Source organism: Neltuma alba, unplaced genomic scaffold (genome assembly GCF_004799145.2).
Source record: "Neltuma alba isolate B1F8T4 unplaced genomic scaffold, ASM479914v2 tig00002088_pilon, whole genome shotgun sequence".
NCBI classification, from domain to species: domain Eukaryota; kingdom Viridiplantae; phylum Streptophyta; class Magnoliopsida; order Fabales; family Fabaceae; genus Neltuma; species Neltuma alba.
This window is the reverse complement of record NW_021632733.1, coordinates 63476-77894: the sequence shown is the minus strand read 5'-3', so window position 1 is coordinate 77894 and position 14419 is coordinate 63476. Positions and strand designations below refer to the sequence as shown.

The 14419-nt window shown below is 35.7% G+C and overlaps 2 protein-coding genes across 2 annotated transcripts; one reads left to right on the top strand and one right to left on the bottom strand.

Annotated features, from left to right (window-relative positions):
* Positions 1-1168: 1168 nt before the first annotated feature.
* On the top strand, positions 1169-5637 carry LOC114716811 (cellulose synthase A catalytic subunit 2 [UDP-forming]). Its single transcript, XM_028901876.1, has 10 exons — positions 1169-1222; positions 1749-2015; positions 2098-2443; positions 2594-2731; positions 2815-2940; positions 3025-3237; positions 3321-3594; positions 3683-3879; positions 3965-4315; positions 4605-5637. Exons 2-10 carry the CDS (start codon positions 1750-1752, stop codon positions 5187-5189), a joined length of 2496 nt encoding a protein of 831 aa, XP_028757709.1. The 5' UTR covers positions 1169-1222; position 1749; the 3' UTR covers positions 5190-5637.
* Positions 5638-9370: 3733 nt separating this feature from the next.
* On the bottom strand, positions 9371-14184 carry LOC114716826 (protein ACCELERATED CELL DEATH 6-like). The gene is made up of 7 exons (XM_028901899.1): positions 13909-14184; positions 13387-13494; positions 13219-13290; positions 12987-13084; positions 11708-12584; positions 10326-10858; positions 9371-10198 (listed from the first exon to the last, which is right to left on the bottom strand). Exons 1-7 carry the CDS (start codon positions 13931-13933, stop codon positions 9569-9571), a joined length of 2343 nt encoding a protein of 780 aa, XP_028757732.1. The 5' UTR covers positions 13934-14184; the 3' UTR covers positions 9371-9568.
* Positions 14185-14419: the final 235 nt, after the last annotated feature.

Here is a 14419-nt window from a genome sequence, read left to right as displayed (position 1 = left end):
CTTGCAACGAATGTGCATTTCCAGTTTGCAGACCCTGTTATGAATATGAAAGAAGAGAGGGCAACCAAATTTGTCCTCAGTGCAAAACCAGATACAAGCGTCACAGAGGTAAAAACTTCAATTTCATCTCTCTAGTCATGTTTGGTAACTTTTTTTTTTTTTATAACTTTTTTGTTTTTTTCTTGGAGTGTCTTACGATTTCATCGGATTAAATTTTCTCCTTGGCGCACTCTCCAGATTCACTGGCGTATTAAGGTTTCTAATTCTAGAATGCTGAACTTTATAGTCCAAACGAACTAGCTTCATAGGGTGATTTATTTAATTGATGTTTGAGTATAACAAGTGTTAATATATTTATGTATATTTTGTTTTGTTTTGACATGTTGGTTTCATGTCTTGAATATTTTTTTTAATCTTTACTTGGGTTTGCTTTTCCTTGCTCTGTAATCTGGTTGTATACTGGGCTAATAATAATGTATTTAATCAAATATCAGGCAGTGCTAGGGTTGACGGTGATGATGAAGAGGATGATATTGATGATTTGGAGAATGAGTTTGATATTGGAAGTGTTCATGGAGACCCTCATCACATTGCTGAGGCCATGCTTTCTGCTCGCCTTAATGTTGGCCGCGATGACAACACTCCATCAGAGGTAGATGCGGCTTCTGTGGCTGCCGGTGAAATCCCTCTCCTTACATACGGCCAAGAGGTTAATTGAATTTGCGACTTGTGATTTCGTTTTTATCATCTTGATGATGATGCCATTTTGGGTTCAAGTCACTGATAAATGATGATTTTTTTTGTTTGGTCTCTTAAGGATCTTGGGATTTCTGCTGATAAACATGCACTTATTGTTCCTCCGTTCATGGCTCGTGGGAAGCGTGTTCATCCTATGCCTTTTCCCGATTCATCTGTACCTAGTAAGCTATTATATGTTCTGGTTTTATTCTGCATTGTAGCTTGAAACTATATGACCCCTCTTTATTATGCTGTTTAAGTCAAACCTGGTTTTTCTAATTTATATTTTACATGGCACTTGATTTAGCAGTTCAACCCAGAGCTATGGATCCTAAAAAGGATTTAGCAGTTTACGGTTATGGTAGTGTTACATGGAAGGAACGGATGGAGGACTGGAAAAAGAAGCAGAATGAAAAACTGCAGGTGGTCAAACATGAAGATGGTGGAAAAATGCTGATGAATTGGATGATCCAGAACTGCCAACGTAAGTGCTGTTATATTGTAACTGAATTTTGAATTAGAACAGTAGTTAGATTCTATCTGTTAGAGAATCTATGAGCTTCCGACACGTTGGATTCTCTTATTGGCGTTGAGAAATGCTTTAATTAGCACACAAGCACTTAAGATTTTATTGTGCTGTCGCATATGTGATGATCGTATCTTTTTTCATATCTGTATCACTCACTACCAACAATTCTTAAATTGTTTGATACGTAAATGGTATTCTTTTTAAATTAATTTTAACTCATTTCTGCTTGTTTGTGTTAGCATTGGCGGCTTCATCAGCGTTGAAATTCTTTTCTGTCACTTTATGAAGCTTAAATTTGTATGGAAAATGCTGATGTTATCATATTTTTGTCACAAACTGTTGTTTGGTTGGTCAAAGACGATGCAGAATACTAGTTAGAAAGGAACTTTTGATTTTCACCAAATAAGATGCTTAATTGCCATATTAAGCTGGCCGAGGTTGATAATATTTAATTTAATTTAAATTTCATGCTTTTCAACAGAATGGATGAAGGCAGGCAGCCACTTTGGAGGAAGGTACCAATTCCTTCAAGCAAGATAAGTCCATACAGGATCATAATAGTACTCCGGATTGCCATTCTCGGCCTCTTTTTTCATTACAGAATTCTCCATCCTGTCCATGATGCATTTGGTCTGTGGCTAACATCAGTAATATGTGAAATCTGGTTTGCTGTGTCATGGATTCTCGATCAATTTCCGAAATGGTGCCCAATTGAACGAGAAACATACCTCGATCGTTTATCACTGAGGTATTCATTCATTTATTTATTTTCTGTCTTGATGGGACTGTTCATCTAGTTATTCTATGGCTAATGCTATATGGCTTTGCAGGTATGAGAAAGAAGGAAAGCCATCTGAACTGGCCAATGTAGACATATTTGTTAGTACTGTGGATCCTATGAAAGAACCTCCACTTATCACCGCAAATACGGTTCTATCGATACTTGCGGTAGATTATCCGGTGGACAAAGTTGCATGCTATGTCTCTGATGATGGTGCAGCGATGCTTACATTTGAAGCCCTTTCGGAAACATCTGAGTTTGCGAGGAAGTGGGTTCCATTCTGCAAGAAGTTCAGTATTGAACCACGTGCTCCTGAATGGTATTTTGCTCAAAAGGTTGACTATCTGAGAGACAAAGTTGACCCAACATTTATCAAGGAGCGTCGCGCTATTAAGGTAAATGTCCACAGACATGGGGCATGATTTAATGGACTAGATCATCCTATTCAATTATGCATTTGTTATGCGTTTAGTGATTTCAACTCTTATGCTGAGCTTCAATTATTGATGATGTAAATTTGGTGTTCTGAACTGTCTATTGTGCAGCGGGATTACGAGGAGTTCAAAGTGCGTATTAATGCATTGGTTGCGATGGCACAGAAGGTTCCTGAGGACGGTTGGACTATGCAGGATGGGACTCCATGGCCTGGGAACAATGTCAGAGACCATCCAGGAATGATACAAGTGAGTAGTATTTTCTGTCTGTAAAAATGTGGTAGTGGTATGGCTCTTTCGGTTAATTTCATCTTTGATGATCTTCTTTATAGGTTTTCCTCGGTCAAAATGGTGTACGAGATGTTGATGGGAATGAATTACCCCGTCTTGTCTATGTGTCTCGTGAGAAGAGACCTGGATTCGATCACCACAAGAAAGCCGGAGCTATGAATGCCTTGGTAGGGTTGGTCCCCTTTCTCACATATACTTACTTTTCTTGCAACTTTCATTATCCTGATCTATCTTTAACATGTTTTGGTTAGATTCGAGTCTCAGCGATCATTTCGAATGCTCCTTATCTGCTGAATGTTGATTGTGATCACTACATTAACAACAGCAAAGCACTTCGTGAAGCCATGTGCTTCTTGATGGATCCTACATCGGGAAAGAAAATTTGCTATGTACAATTTCCTCAAAGATTTGATGGGATTGATCGTCACGATCGATACTCAAATCGTAATGTTGTGTTCTTTGATGTGAGTAAAGAATCTGCACTTGTTGGCATTTTTGGTATTATGCTTTGAGGAAAAGTTAATCTCTATTTTTAATTATATAACAGATTAACATGAAAGGCCTAGACGGCATCCAAGGTCCAATTTATGTCGGTACCGGTTGTGTTTTCCGGAGGCAAGCACTCTATGGATATGATGCCCCTGCTAAGAAGAAGCCACCGAGGAAGACTTGTAACTGTTGGCCTAAATGGTGGTGCTGCTGCTGCTGTGGATCTAGGAAGAAGAACAAGAAAGTCAAGTCAAGTGGGAAAAGTAAAATAAAGAACAAGGAGGCTACAAAGCAATTGACTTCTCTAGAAAATATTCAAGAGGGAATCGAAGGTAAAACACCAAATATTTCCTTGGAGCGTAGTAGATTGTAATCTTTGTACCAAGGTTAGAATATAATCTTCCTTATTTTCAATTACAGGAATTGACAATGAAAAGTCATTACTAATGCCTCTAGTAAAATTCGAGAAAAAATTCGGTCAATCTTCTTTCTTCATAGCTTCGACACTTATGGAAGATGGCGGCATGCCAAAATCTGCAAGTTCTGCATCACTTTTGAAAGAAGCAATCCATGTCATTAGCTGTGGTTATGAGGATAAAACGGAGTGGGGGAAAGAGGTAAATATTAAATTGGTTTCAAACTTAATAAACCACTGCCTAGATGTGTTGCTACATTTACCAAGTTTCAATTGTCTTTTCTCAGGTTGGATGGATATACGGCTCAGTCACAGAGGATATTCTAACAGGTTTCAAGATGCACTGCCATGGTTGGAGATCCGTGTACTGCATGCCAAAAAGGCCGGCTTTTAAAGGTTCAGCTCCCATCAATCTCTCCGACCGTCTGCATCAGGTTCTCCGGTGGGCACTTGGATCTGTTGAGATATTTCTTAGTAGGCATTGTCCATTGTGGTATGGATATGGTTGTGGTTTGAAATCGTTGGAACGATTCTCTTACATTAACTCCGTCGTTTATCCTTTGACTTCCATTCCCTTGCTCGCCTACTGCACTTTGCCGGCTGTCTGTCTCCTCACCGGAAAATTCATAGTCCCCGAGGTAGGATCGCTTGTTTCTTTCTTGGTTTGATGGAAGAAATTCAATCTTAATTTCCACTTCAAAATGTAGTATGCTGTGATTAGAATTGTTAAAATTACGAGTCAGCATGTTCAATCCTATTCAATATGTAGGGCTGGACTTGTAAAAACCACAACACATTTCAATTCTCTCCATTTCTTTCTTGTTATTCTCAAATAACAAAGAAAGTGGGGAGAATGCAAATCCATCCACAACTCGTTCTAATTTCGATGCATTGCTAATGCTTCATGCTTCTTTTTTTGGTATCCAGATTAGCAACTATGCGAGTCTGATTTTCATGGCGCTCTTCATTTCCATTGCTGCAACGAGCATCTTGGAAATGCAGTGGGGAGGCGTCGGCATACATGACTGGTGGAGGAACGAGCAGTTCTGGGTCATCGGTGGTGTCTCCTCGCACCTGTTTGCCCTCTTTCAAGGTCTGCTGAAGGTTCTGGCCGGAGTGAACACAAACTTCACTGTCACATCTAAAGCTGCAGACGATGGAGAATTTGCCGAACTCTACATCTTTAAGTGGACATCCTTGTTGGTTCCTCCTCTAACCTTGCTCATCATAAACATAATCGGTGTCATTGTCGGTGTCTCAGATGCGATCAACAACGGCTATGATTCCTGGGGACCTCTCTTTGGCAAGCTCTTCTTTGCCCTCTGGGTCATCCTCCATCTCTACCCATTCCTCAAGGGAGTCATGGGAAAGCAAGAAGGTGTTCCTACCATCATCATAGTCTGGGCGATTCTCCTGGCTTCAATCTTCTCCCTTCTCTGGGTCCGAATCAACCCGTTTTTAGCAAAAGACGACATCGTGCTGGAAATTTGTGGGTTGAACTGCGACAACTGAAACATATGTTATATACAGAAAACAAAAAGGTAGTCAGAAGAGTAAATGCGTGATTTTTTTTTTTTTTGGTTTGAAGACATACCTGGTTGAAGGTTCTGCAGAAAACAGAGGAAAGTTTACGGTGGGTTGGTGTAGATAATAACCAAAGGGATTTGTTTTGAAGAGATTCATAATTCTTTCTATGCATGGAAGGGGATTGAAAGGGAAAGATCAGCTTTGTAATCCGACAAGAGTGGACACTTAGTTAAGGTGGCTGTAATTTATAATTCTCTTCTGAATAAGGTATGTCATAGTTGTAATCAAATGTGTTTCTTTTCTTTTTTGGTAATTTGAAATGTCCCTCAAGCAGGAAAGGGACCTTATAGTGGTTTTGTTTTTCACTCTCATGCATGAAGTCAATAAAACGATGTTTAGTTGTATATGAGAATTTTATAAATGAGGTTTGTTTCCAATTTAAATATTAAATCAGTTAATATATAGACATATATATTATTGAATTGTTTTAAAAGCAATTCGAATTCGTATAATGTTATCAGGTCTGGATTGTACACGAGCTTATCAGATAGAAAACATGCAATCTTCTTAGCCGAAGTGTGTTTTTTATTACTGCTTATATTAACTGAATTAGAAAGGAGAGTTTCGTAATTAATTAATTGATTAATTCAATTAATTATGGACGGCTTTACACACGCATACTTGTAGCTGGTTCAAGTTCCTGAATTTTACAGTCCAAAAACAAAAAGTTTATGAATTTTGTGAGCAATTGAGTAATGCAGATGGCTGATTATATCTTTGCCTTTCATGTCTCAAATATTAGGAGTATTTTAGGAAAAACAGATATTAACTACACCTAAAATTTTGTAAATTTTCTTGTATATTTGAAAATTGAATAAACCAAGTTCAAAATAGAAAGTTGACACGACAGAGAAGTCATATTTGAGCCCATTGAGCTCTTACTATTTATTGCCATAGGAAATTAAGCCTGAATCTAGCATTATAGCTGCATGGCTGGGCACATCCTCTTTTATAAATAGATATTATATTGATGTCTTGTATATTGCAAGTAGAGTAAATTTTATAAGAATGTTTTATGTATATGTGGTTAAATGGAGGGATAATAGAGGAAGAAGGCTTAGGTTTTATTTTATTTTTTGCGGGGGGTGGGTGGGGGTAAGAGCCAAGAGGAGGAGATTTTACTATTTTACAGAGGGAATATTTTTTTAATAACTTCCAAATCCCAAGACTTTGGAGGGTGGGGCTTCCTCCCCTCCCCTTTATTTTGTTTTAACCAATTAATAACAAGAGGGAATGCCTTCCTTTCATTTGTTTTTTCTATCCCAACTGTGCGACCTTGGGTGCGCTTTTGATTTTTTTTTTTTGACCAGAAGGTCCGCTTTTGATGAACCAAGTTATTTTAATTAGATTTTTTTTTTGATGCAAGGAAAAGTTTAGACGAGTAGGGTCATATCAGAACATGCCTTCAGGCTTAAAAAGCGCTTACGGTCATTATATATGTACTTATAGATTGTTCACCAAGGTCCTTACATTGGCAGTGGATTATAAGTTGACTCCTTATTAATTGGACAAATTCCGGTATAAAAAAATTAGAATTTCTTAATTAAAAATATAAATTAAGCTAGTGTTTAATTAACTGATATTGCATTTATTGCAAGATTGTTTATTTATAAAAACTGGATGAATATTTCTTGGTATCCGGAATATGTCAATTGTCAAAGAAAATTTTGCTAAAATACGGGAGATTATACATTTCTCATGACTTTGATGGTATGACACCATGTTTGGATGGGGAAAAAAACAAATGACCGAGAAAAGAAAATTAAGAAGTAAAATAAGGAGAGGTGAATTTTTCGTTACTTGGATGGGTAAGGAAAAATGAAAGGAAAGAAAAGTTGGGAAAAAAATGGGATGTGGATAAATCTCATTTTATTCCCAGCATGGGGAGAGAAAATGAGAAGATTAATTTTTTTCATTCTTAGACCTCCGTCTTTTATAATATATTTTTAGCATCTATTAATAATTTTGGATTATATATAATTTATTTATTTTCTCTTATTATATCTAATTTCAAAAAAATTATTTAATTCTTATTTTTTCTTGCAAAATAACATTTTTTTAAAAATTATTTGGCTTTAAAATGTAATAATATGAAAATATATCCTTACTAAATAATTTGATTTTAAATTATTTGACAACACAAATGTTAATATGATACTTTTATTGTGGTATTTAATTTGATTTTAAACATGATATATTTTTAAATAGAAAGATACTTACTTTCTTTTCTTCCTATTTCTTCTCGTTCATCTAACAGCATGAGTGACAACATTTTCTCTTTGATTTTTTATCCTTCTATCCAAACGAAGATTTATATCTCACTCCAAACTGTTGAGTTTTTCAGTTTTCTATTAAAATAAATTTTATTCACTGATTCACTCCTCAGCATACAAAATTTCTAATTTATCACTTGATGGTTTGTGAAAAATTTATACCAAATAGATGTTGCAGAAGAAGATCAAAGTTGTTCCATTTCATAATCATGTAAAATAATTTAAGATATATATGTAAAATAATTTAAGATATATAGATATGCTTAAATGATATTTTTAGCCAACTGAGGTTTTTAAAATATTAATAAATAATGTTAAATAAATGAGATTAAAAATTCAAAATTATGAAAATAATAAAAATCTAGAATATATAATCAGTTAACTTCATAATATTATCAAAATTAATCAAGGGACTTCCATGTCTGTTTTCAAAATGAAAGAAATGCTAAAGTATATTTTTAGTCTTTTAATTTTATGTAAAGTTTTAATTTTATCTCTAAACTTTGAAAAGTGTATTTTGAGTCTTAAATCCCAAAGTTGTTAACAAAACAATGATAATAATGAAATTTTGAATATTGATAAAATATTCTTAAATGCTAATACATTAAGTTTAATTTTTAAAATACTTATGATTGTTACAAATATGAATTATTTAATACTAATGATCATTTCAAGGTTATATAAATAAAAATATTTTTTTTTTAAAGTTAAACAACCAAATTAAAATCTTGTATAAAGTTAAATAAGTTACATAGAAAGGAGTTTAATCCATTTTATTATTGATGGGATGAAATAATTAGACCTAGCATTATTATCTAGGAAAAATGAGTAGACGTTACATTTTATTTTGAAAAAGGAAAAACAATGAAACGATCATAATAATTTATAAATGAAGCCTGATTTGGAATAAACTCCGATTGATGGAGCAACTTGCACGAGCGCATGGATCAGTCAAACTATTAAAAGTCTCAGCAGCTGGGAATAGATATAATTAACAGGCCCATTCGAATTCCTGAGTTTCTTTGAAAACATTTTTTCAAATATGTGAACAGACATGAGCACAATATTGTTGTTGAATCTTATTCTAAGCCCAAATCAACTAAGATGAATTTTTCAACATGCTGATTTTGTTTTTAAATGATAGCGGCATGTGAATCTGAACATGAATGGCTTGATGATCCTCTTCTGAAGGGATTTTTTTTACAATATAATAATCTAATTAAGTCAAATTTGAGTATTGTCGAGTTTAACAGCAATATTTTTCCAAATAGTATCAACTTTAAAATTCTAGACATAATTTTCTTGTAATATATGAATTTTTTTTATTTACACTCCATTTGTATATTCCACACACCCAAGTATTTTTTATTCTTTTATTTGGATTTATATACCCAAGATTTAAAATTTAGGACAAGGATGAATTTAAAAAATTTGTATCCATCTTGAAAAATTCTCAAGTTTTAATAACCATTTTGATATTGATCGCAATAAATATATTTTTAAAATTCAAGGCATTAAGAGAAATTGCCAAGGAAACAGGTTAATATACATCGAAAGCCCAAAGCCCCCTACAGATTAACGTGGAAACAAAATATGGAAAATATACTTAATATTTATATATTTTTTAAGGTCAATCTAGGATTTTTCCCATGTCTCTGATAGATTGACAAATTAAGCTCATTGATCAAATGTCTACAAAAATGTTGTTATCGATTAATATTATCATTTATTCTAAATATAAGTCATTTTTCAGAAATACTAGAAATACTATATATTAACTGCTCATTTTTCTCAAATATCTCAAATTAAAATTCTTGGAATGCAATGGATAAATTTAAGCATAATAACATTTTTTCTTAAAGAAAAATATTATACAAATTTGAGAATATCCAAAAGTAGCATAAACGATACATGCGTAGCTAAGAATAATACATTCCAGAGTTCGTCAACGGACAGATGAAAAGGAAAAAAGATAGAAACTTGTGATATGATTCTTCATCGCACTCATGACAACATACATATATAATTAAGTTAAACCACTCGAACGATAGCTTTAGATCTCATCTTGTTGGCATCCATTTTCCCTTGAGCTATGTTTGCAAAGAAAAGGAAGGGATAATAGGAAATATATCGAAAGAACGGCAAGGTTGAAGAGGAAGGCAACAGAAGCAGCAAGTACAAGAATACAACCACGAGGATCAAAACCACACCAATCAGCAAAAACATAGTGGCAAGCCAGCTAAGTTTGCTAACTACAAGGTACATGCCAGCAAAAAATGCTAGAGATAGTGCTGTCAGGGATAGACCTAGAAGAGGCACTGCACAAGTAAGAGCAAAAACTGCTAGATGGAGATCCCCTAGTCGAGCCCACATGAGAATGATGGTGGAACTTATAGCACCAAACACAGAAATTGTGAGGCAGAGAACGAATAAATGGAACACACGGTGTTTTAGCAAGAAGGGAATGCCTTGATCTACATCACCTGGGATGGTAAACCCAGCAGCAAATGATGTTATTATTATAAGGGTTGAAACCACTATCAAAGTGTCAATTCTATCTTTATATTGTTCAGTGGTTGGAGTACAGGACTTGAGGTCTGGATGAAATCTCACAGAACTTTGAGGTGCTCCAGCAGATATCAATGCATTCCATGTAAGTCGCTGCAAACAAAATAATTTGATTGGGGTTAACAAAGGGGGGAAATGATTGAGACTTCAAGAAATAACATAATTTTGACAAAGAAAACATATTGAAGTCTAATCAGCAAAATTATGCATGCATACTTGCCTCTGAAAGGGAAACACTTATGCCTTGATATACTTCTACGATGTCTAGAGCCGTTAGGTTGTCACGGTTAAGTAAAGAAAGATCCACTCTGTTGTCCCATGTCAGGGCATACACAATTTTGGGATGCCGGGACTCGGTAGCTAAATGCAAGGGAGTATTCCCGTCCATGTCTTTTTGATTTATCATTACCTCAAGCTTGGGTTGTTTGAGTAAGTACCTGACTACTTCATAATTTCCATATTTGCATGCAACATGGAGCAAATTTTGGCCACGTTCAGTTACCATCTCTGTGGGATCTAGGCACCGATTTAGTAACTGTTGAACTATTTCGACGTGACCATGAACACATGCTAGATGAATCGGTAAGTAGCCATTGTTGTCCCTTTCCATGGTGCAAGAAGGACATTTCTCCACTAAGGAGGAAACACCTTGAAGGTAACCCAAACGCGCTGCAGAATGAAGTGGAAACCATCCTTCTTCATCTCTCAAGTGTATCCAATCTGGTTTCTTGCTCAATATGGCTCCTAGCATATCTATTATAAACAAGTATATTAATCATAATTTTGTATATGCTCAAATTAAGAAAATTCACTGTGTAAATGAATGTGTGAGAGAAAGACAGAGACAGAATATTGTGTTTATATACAAGTCTCCTCTCCTTTCCTTGATTAAGTAGGAATGTCTCCTTGTGTCTTGATAATTATCAATGTTTTAAGAGTGTTAATATGACTAAGTGTCATCTTATTATGATTGATTTATGATTTTCAATTAATTGTAATCTCCTATATTTTGTTTAGGTTGACCTATCACATATATTATAATTATTATAGATTAATTTAGTATTTATTAGGATGGCTCATTACTATTTTTTTAGGTAAAAGTATACTTTTAACTCTTTAACTTTATACAACATTTCAGTTTGATTTCTTAATTTTAAAAAAAAGTATATTTTTAGTCTTTTACCACTAAAACTATTAACAAAAATGATGACATTGAGATATTACATGTTGATAAAATATTTTCAAATGTTTAACATATTAAGTTTAATTTTCAAAGCAACCATGGTTATTATAAAACTCATCATTTAAGATTCACAAGCTTAGGATTAAAAGATTAAAAATAGGCTTTTTAAAGTTAATGGACTAAACTGAAACCTTGTATAAAATTAAAAGACCAAATGTATATTTTTATCCTATTATTTAGAAGCATTCATATGCTGATTGAATAGATATAGCACAATTTCCTCTTAATTTTGCCTCTTGTTATCTTTACTCTAGTGCTTTTCTCTCATAGTATCATTGATCTCACAAGGAGAATGAGAGTTGACTAGTAAATAAATAGTATACTCAGAAATTTAAGCAATGAGTCAATGTAAGAGCTACCAAAATTCTTCTTGATGAGTGTGGGAAGAAGGGGTGATCTTCCTTGCAGCTCCGGCCCATCTTCAATGCAGAACTCCATCAATTGCTCAACAAGATCTCGGTCACAGTTAACCTCAATGGTCAAGTACAATAATGATTTCCCTTCCACGTTGACTGCAAATGGTGCTAAATGATGAGTAATTCTCTTAAACTCGGCCTCAAAGTCTGAACCGCCATCTGCACTGAAAGAAGCCTCAAAAGCTTTGAAAATCACTGCGCCATTACGGCTATTGGTCACAAAGGCCTCATGGAGGAAGGTGTTCCCTTGTTTATTTCGAAACAAAGTTAGTGATACCAGAAGCATCATTTCCAAAATGGAATGATCATCATGACCATTTGTTTCACGTCTGGCAAAAAGCAAAAACTCGTTCAAGATTAACTTAATGGTAGAGCCGTGTCCCATTCTTGCAGCAACATGAAGCGCAGTATCATAGTTGTTGTTAATTGCAGTGAAAAGTTGGGGAGCATGTTGAGCTACCTTTTCTACCATTGCATCATTTCCATGACTAGCTGCCAAGTGTAAGACTGTATTGCCACGTGGGGTACGTTGCTTAAAAATGGCATTATCAGATACAGTACTGAAAGATCTGTTTGGATCAGAGACGACATTGGCATTCATTGAATTGTACGCATTCTCTAGCAACTTGAAATCCTTGTTGGGTCCATGTTCTTGCTTCATTAACTTATGTTTCAAACGGGATACATGATCAAATCCTGATCCATGTTGCCGCATTCTCATGTCAGCAAAGGCAAAAGATGGCGGCGGCTTTGGCTTTTCCGGTTCCATTGGCTTTGGCGGCGGCGGCTTTGGCTTTTCCGGTTCCCTTGGCTTTTTGGGGAATTCGCTCTCCTCCTCTTCGTCTTCAGGGGACTGATCGAATAGTGAAGATACTTTTTTGAATTTGCGCTCCTCCTCTTCGTCTTCAGGGCACTGATGGAATAGACTTACTGTAGATGATTCGGATTCGCTCTCCTCCTCTTCGTCTTCAGGGCACTCATGGAATAGATTTAGTAGAGATAGTTTGAATTCGCTCTCATCCTCTTCGTCTTCAGGGCACTCATGGAATAGATTTAGTAGAGATAGTTTGAATTCGCTCTCATCCTCTTCGTCTTCAGGGCACTCATGGAATAGATTTAGTAGAGATAGTTTGAATTCGCTCTCATCCTCTTCGTCTTCAGGGCACTCATGGAATACATTTACTGTAGATGACTCGGATTTGCTCTCGAATGTAGATGGTTCGGATTCGCTCTCCTCCTCTTCGTCTTCAGGGCACTGATGGAATACATTTACTGTAGATGGGTCACTCGGCAGTGAGAAGACATTCTTCAATCCCATGTCTGTTGGAAACAGTGCCGTTTAAATGCCCACCATAAGGGGGGCAAAAGTTTAGATTCTTTTTGTTATAGAAAATGGCAAAGCACAATAATAGGATACTCATGTCAGAGCACAGTAATGAAGAAATCTGGCATACCTGGGATAAATTCAAATGATCCGCTTGGGGGTGAGAAGTAGACACACCATCCAATAAAATCTCCCATGTTTGCTTGAATTTCAATGTTTAAGAAATGGAAAACATTAATGACTTGTTATAGTAAGCTAGCTGCGTTTTTAATTCTGGTATACCAAGGAAATGTGTTACCTGGACCACTTTCTTTTCCGTTGATTTTTATATAACGTCTCATTTCGAGCACGGGCTCTGATCTATCCTCTTCCAGTTCGGGTAGAAGCCAAATTAGTCCATCTTCTCCTTAAACCGAAGAAAGGATTAAATCATGAACGTCATAGAATTATTTACCTTCTAATCCAAAGTGATGGTTTAGGAAGCATCATAAATAATACAGGGGGACTTGAGTGATTGAGTGTTTTTTCTTGAGCAATTAGTGAAGGATAATGGAAAGAGATTTGGATTCTTTAGAGTCTTCTAATGGCCAAAAAGTCTCTAAATACAGAAGGAACAAAATAAAAATGGGGGTTTTGAAATTGAAATTTCAGTTGGATTTCAGATATCATAATGCTAGAATGACATTCCCAAGTTGGGCATCAATCTCTCACCTGCTACTTGAGTAAGCGAAACCCTAAGAAAACCAGGTCAAATGAAACAAACAAAACATTCTCAATTGAAGCAAAAATGTTCAAGAATAGAATCTGACAGAACACTCACTGTTATTTGATCTCTGCGATTCCATTTGCCGAACAAGTGATGAAGGCTCAAGTCTGCCTTTTGCCTCTGCGTCGAAGTTAAACTTTAGAGGAACTTTGTTATGCTGGCAGCTTGTGAGATTCTGGCGTACCTGGAATGGAATGTAGCTCTGTATTTCCGATGTTCACACGGAATGGGATCACATAGACGGAGTCAGATTTTGTTACGCCTTTGGAGAGAGAACGAGGATAGGGAGAGAGGAGAGTTGGAGAGTTCTACAGTAAAGAGACACTTTTTCTAGGACAGGGAGAGACGAGAGTTGCAGAGTTCTACAGGTAAGAGACACTTTTTCTAGGACAGGGAGAGACGAGAGTTGCAGAGTTCTACAGGTAAGAGACACTTTTTCTCCCCACTATATCTCGGAATCAGATTCTCTCCACTACCCTTCCCATCCTCTTCCCCTCCACTACTATCTTATTTTCTTCACAACCATTAGATCAAAACTCCAATGGTCCAAATTTAATATTTTATA